Source organism: Rattus rattus, chromosome 4, assembly GCF_011064425.1.
Source record: "Rattus rattus isolate New Zealand chromosome 4, Rrattus_CSIRO_v1, whole genome shotgun sequence".
In the NCBI taxonomy this organism is placed as follows: Eukaryota; Metazoa; Chordata; class Mammalia; order Rodentia; family Muridae; genus Rattus; species Rattus rattus.
This window is the reverse complement of record NC_046157.1, coordinates 110,131,859-110,137,858: the sequence shown is the minus strand read 5'-3', so window position 1 is coordinate 110,137,858 and position 6,000 is coordinate 110,131,859. Positions and strand designations below refer to the sequence as shown.

The following is a 6,000-nucleotide window of genomic DNA, read 5'->3' as shown; positions in this document are numbered from 1 at the left end:
TTCTTATTGATCTCCTGGGGAATATGTGCACCTTCGATCCTGGTGTCATAGACTATTATTAATATATTTTCCTAGAAGTGCATAACTTCAGTTCTGTGTGATAATGTTAAATACACCTATAATTTCTCAAACCTGTAGATTCTTCAGAGCTACTTGACAAGAACTGCAGATGGAAATTGTTCTTAGCTAGTTGACATTTTTAAAACCAACTAGTTGCACCTGGCCACATGCGCAGTTTGAGGGTGGTAACAAAGTTAAAAGGTTTTGTTGTTGCTGTTGTTATTGTTGTTTAAAGTACGACCTGCCTACTATGTATCAATCCCTGTCGCTGTCCTCAGACACAGCAGAAGAGGGCATCGGATCTCTTTATAAATGGTTGTGGGCCACCATGTGCTAAGACTTCTGGAAGAGCTATCCTTCCAGCACCACGCTGAAGGTTTTTGAGTCAAGGAAAAATGTGCTAGTTGGCCAGTGAGAAAGACAACATGGCACCTTCCGTGGAAGTCGCTCACCTGAGCGGGCGGCAGGCTGAGGTACCCTCTGTTTTGTTTTTGTTTTTAAGGAGCAGCAGGAACCAAACCGCATGCAGTACAGCAGCACCTGCATGGGTGGGCATTTCTGCCTTCAGCGGTTTCGGAGAGCCTGGGCTGACTAATTGAGAAAATGCAGAAGGTCTTGCAGACAGATGACATCACCGACAACCAAGTTCTTAGAAAAAGAAAGAGGAAACGGACAGAGACGGCGAACTCAGAAAATGCAAATAGTGCCTCGGATAAAGCGCAGGTTGGTTTGAGTTCATTTTCTTACCTAGCTGGGCCGCAGTCCACAACTCTAGTCATTGTTTCTTGGTGTTGTTTCTCAGCGCTTTCTCCCATCTTCTTGTAATTTTCCCTTTTTAATTCTTTATCCAACCGAGGGATTATAATTTCCATTCTCTTCTTCAGGTTAAGTTAGAAACAGGAACAACAGGGGTTGGGGATTTAGCTCAGTGGTAGAACGCTTGCCTAGGATGTGCAAGGCCCTGGGTTCGGTCCCCAGCTCCGAAAAAAAAAAAACAAAAAAAAAAAAAAAAAAAAAAAAGAAACAGGAACAACAGACAGTTTTCCTGTTTCATTTCAGCCAGGACCAGATGTATCACTGTTCAAATTTCATCCTCCGCTCTAAACAAAAGATCATCAAACTGTCTGAAAATATTTTTCCTCCCAAAATATTTATGGAAATTGGCATATTCCTTCATTAAGACTTACTCTTTGCTCTTCTCTTTAGAACTTATCTCATGGCCATCTTCACCTCCTCATTCCCATCCTTCGCTTTGAACAACTTACCGACGTGTTCATTTGTGTTTTTATTTGTATGTCTTATACAGTCACGCATTTGTGCATGTTTTATAATACATGTGGCATGTTGTAGTCACACGTCCTTAAACAGTACCATCTCCCTCCTATCCCCATCTCTGCCCCACTCCATAAAACACTGTAAGACTTTGTACATATCATTTAGTGGCACACAGATATCATATAGAAATATTAATTTGTTCCTGATTTTTTTCAAAAAGCATCACACTCTCCAAAATTACTTATAGGACTTGATGTTATGAGATGCATATAAATTGTGAAACATGTTCTGTAGAGAAACAAATCAACCTTAGCATCCACGTATCCACTTTTGGTTATTTTTCGGGCTAGAACAACTAAAATCCATTGATTTAATATAACTCTACTCCACAGATTATATCCATATGAAATACCTAGGAGAACGGTTTGCTGTTTAGGAATTGCTTGTTTGTTTCTAGTCATGTGACTAGACATTATCAGATTGCATGGATTAAATGCATTAGTGATTAACTCCAAGTCACCAGCAATTTCCCTTCAAATCATTTAACTCAGAGAGTCCAGATTTGAACTCTACTTCATGCTCCCTGGGTCTTCTGGCTGTATGTTGTGTGAGTCTGTGTCAGTCTAAAGGAAGTCTTGTGGATCCGTCCCTGTGTCTGTCCTTGTGTGTCTGTCTGTTCTGTCTTTGGGTGTCCATCTTCTCTGTGTGTGACCTTCTGGGTTTATGTGTGTTGTTGTATAGCTGTGATTCGACGCTGTCTCTGATTATTAATCAGCACAGAAAGCATCACACGGGAAGACATGGGCTACTTTCCAGAAATCTTTAACAGTTTTATAAGGGGTTAAGTCACTGGCTCCAACTGATCCCAGCTGAGCCAGACAAAAAGCGGTTCTGCAAACGTCATTGTTTATCAACCAATATCCATGAATGGGTGCTTTTAACTTTTCTGGTAGCTTTTATGAAGTTGCTTTTGACCTCTGTACTGGCTGCCTTCAGTAAATGGTGGACATGCATCACCCTGGGTCAGAGGTATGGCGGGGTAACTCATTGAAGATGGCAGCTATTCATTAGCTTAGGTTAGAAAGTTAGATTCCATTGGAAACCCAAGGCAAGTGAGATCAACTGTATTGTTCTCTTAAAGGCAGGGGTTTTGTTTGGTGGTGTTTTGTTTTGTTCGTTCATTTGTTTTTGTTTTGTTTTGTTTTAAGGTAAGCAGACAGTAGACTAGCCATCTTAAGGGGCCTCAGGATGTATTAACTCTGGCTGTGAGGTCCAGCAAAAGTTTCAGTCTTGGGGAACGTGAGGGATAACATTTCATTGCCACATAGATGAGTGCCACAGTCAACACGCCCACAAACAGTGCACAGCGTGTTTACCGCCTACGTCTCCACTCCTGAAATCTGTCTTTTCTTCTAAAGGAGCCGGTGGAGGAATGCAGACATTTGACTTTGATTTTCTGATATTCTTTCTGTTCTTTATTCTCTGGGTTTCCCTCGAAGCACCAGAATGTCTTAGAGCATGAGCTTCTCCTGTGCCTTTCTCTCTTCTACTCTCAGGTTAAGTTTTGAAGAACCTTCATGCTATAGGCATCTGAATTTGGTCTTCACACATGGCGCTTTAACTGAAAATTTCCAGTGAGTTGTACAGATAGACACACACACACTCGCTGGTTCCAACATATGTATGTATGTGTATTTGTGTGTATATATATGTGTGTGTGTGTATATTTGTAAACTTATATGCATATATATATATTCACATATTACTACCAGTGGTTGTTTTTAATCTCACCATAGTTTGAGATATTTTCAATTATTGTCTCAGTTTTGACCTCAAAAACTATATTCTAAAACTAGAAGGTGAACACGAGCTTCCTTTTGGGTGACTCTGTTCCTCCTGACATGATAAACCACAGAATTAGCTCTGTGACAATCTCAAGAACAGAAACTGTGAGTGGAAACCACTGAGAAGGAAAGAATAAGAATGAGCTACAGGTGAAGACAAGCTTTTTGCCCACTCCCACAGAAATAGAGATGGTAAAGTTCCTACTGTGTTCAACATAGTATGAGCTTTATAAATATCAAATCCCAAACACCTAGAGTGTATGCTCAGGAAAAGAAGCAAGAATAGAGAAGAATAGAGAAGGAAGAAGTCTTCTGATGCGCACAAAGGAAAGAGACACTGCTCTTTGGACAGGGACACTAGGGAACAAATATTCTATTTTTTCCTCTGCATATGTTCAGTTAAAAAGAAATAATCTCCATTAAAACCGCTTCCTAGACCTCATATAATCCACATCTGTCTGCTCCAGATGATGTAGTCGTAGGCAGTCTTGCCTTTATATACTCTGTCCCCTTCCTCCCCACCACAGGGTTTATACCTTGCACAAGCCAAGCAAGCACTTCACCACTGAGCAGTGTCCCTAGCCAGCTTTTTGAAAAAACAAAGCAATACATATATAAATATCTATTACATATCATAGATTACATATTATGTATAATACATGTTTCTGAATAATTCATCCAGCATTTCAGTTTCTCATTTCTGCCTCTCTTTGGGGGGAGGGTTTTTCCTACATTGTTTAGAATGGCCTTGTTTCCTGGAATCAAGTGATCCTCCTACCTCAGCTTCCTAAGGTCTGGCACAGGTGTGTGCTACTGCATGGGCCTCTGGACTTTGTAACTGTTCAAATGATACATTGTATATTTACCTCTGGAACTTACTCTATTCACTTAACATTGTAGTTCTCACAGTAGACTGACTTTGGATTCTCCCACTTAGGGAGAATGTTGGAATGTTCCCTTGTATGCACACACAGCTCTGGGGATCATTTACCAGAGCAAAGGGAGATAAGTGTTAAACTTCATAGGATAATATTACAGTGCTTTCCAAAGTAGTGGACCAAGTTCGCCTCATACAACAACACATGGAGAAACCGTGGTTCCTGGCCACCCTGTTTAGTTTTGTCAGATTCCAAAATCGGTGGTGATTTTGACCCTCACTCTGCTAACCAATGAGGTTGAATATCTCTGGGTCTCCTGATGAGCCGTATACATTCTCTGCTCTGTAAAATGCCCCCCTTTATATCATTTATTCATTTTTCCATTGAGTTACTGTTTTGCTTACCAACATGGCAAATATTTCCCATTGGCTCTTATGGTCTTTTTTCTTGTTGAATGTGTCTTATGAATAGAAGTTCTTTATTTTAGTTTGGCTTTTTAAAGTACTTCGAGCAGTGATTTTATATCTAGGAAATGCCCACTAAAGTTGAGAAAACATACATTTATATTTCTTGTTAAATTCTTAATTTAAATTAAATTCTTAATTTCTCTGCAGGGATTTGCACTCAACTGTGTGTGTGTGTGTGTGTGTGTGTGTGTGTGTGTGTGTGTGTGTGTTTTACTTACAGCTTTTTATCTCTGAACTTTTCCTTCCACACTGCGGGTATCATTCAATAAAGGTTTTTTTTGTTTCCTTCATAAAGAGTTTGCATCCTTTTTTACTATTCATTAATGGTATCTAGTCTCAAAACAAGATGCGAGCAGAAAGATAAAAACCTTAGACTCTAAGATTGGAAAAATATATATATTCTATAGACATGTACTTGTTGGACATTTTCCTTGTAGGCTAGAGGCGACCAGGGCCTTCTGCACGCTCAGCAAGTGCCCTTCCTTTCAGCTGCATTCATTGCTTTTATTTACTGAAAATTAAAAAGAACATCTTATGGAAATCCAAAATGCATATGGAAGAACACACATCTCGAAAGTGCGGTTTCATGCATTACCACCAAATAAATATATCACTAGAAAATTACATCAATACCAGCATACTAAGAGACTCTACTTTAGCTGCCACTCTATTCTTATTCCTATGTGTGATTAATGGCTCTTTTCATGGTACAAATCATCCGTATCGATGTGCAGAGCAAGAATTTGCTGGGAGCTTGCTTCCCTGCCTCCCCACCAAAAAAAGGCAAGGTTGTTGTTTCTGTCTAGTCCAGACTGACCTGGAACTCCCTACGTGTTCCAGGCTGACCATGCCTAGCATGCTAACCCAGAATAAGAGTCCGATTTTGAAGTACTTGGCAGGAGACAGGCTCCACGTCAGAGGAGCCCAGGTTTTAACAATGGCCTTGCTGAGTCTACTGTGCTATAAAATACTCTGCTTTTCACCACATGAACAGAAAGTCAGACTCCTGTCTTCTATTTGAAAAGGGAACCTTTCGTGTGTCCTCTCCTGAGTTCTAGAGGGTAGAGGACAAAGCAGGGGCCATGACTTGCGGCACCTGCAGGTGGAAGCAGCTTTGCATAGGTCTGAGGAGTGGCGTTGGCATGCAGAACATGTTAAAGGGACTGCAAGATGTCTTTTGTTGTCCATGCTTTGTGTTTTAGAGAGACCCTTATTCAGGAAATGCCTTCCTGCCTGGGGAGAGTTCCAGCGATGAGGAAACCCCCTTAGTGGAACTGTCCAAGGAGGAACTTTGTAACAAAATCGAAAGCCTGAAAGAAAAGCTGAGAAGCATCCGGAAAGAGAACAGTCGGCTTCGACAGTCTTTGGTCATGCTGCAAGGTAAACGTCAAAGGGTTTGGCATTGTAGATACAAGAGAGAAAATGTGATTAGCATAAAATATGTTATAACTGCAGATCAACAGTTAAAAAATGGAA

At 40.5% G+C, this 6,000-nt stretch overlaps 1 protein-coding gene across 1 annotated transcript in view; it reads left to right on the top strand.

The window, feature by feature from the left end:
- Positions 1–608: 608 nt before the first annotated feature.
- The window catches only part of Bend6 (BEN domain containing 6), a 29,930-nt gene continuing 24,538 nt past the window's right edge, over positions 609–6,000 (top strand). The window contains exons 1-2 of the mRNA XM_032900892.1: positions 609–783; positions 5,727–5,904. Coding sequence (XP_032756783.1) covers positions 664–783; positions 5,727–5,904 — 298 coding nt within the window. The 5' untranslated portion in view covers positions 609–663. The remainder of the gene's footprint in view (positions 784–5,726; positions 5,905–6,000) is intronic.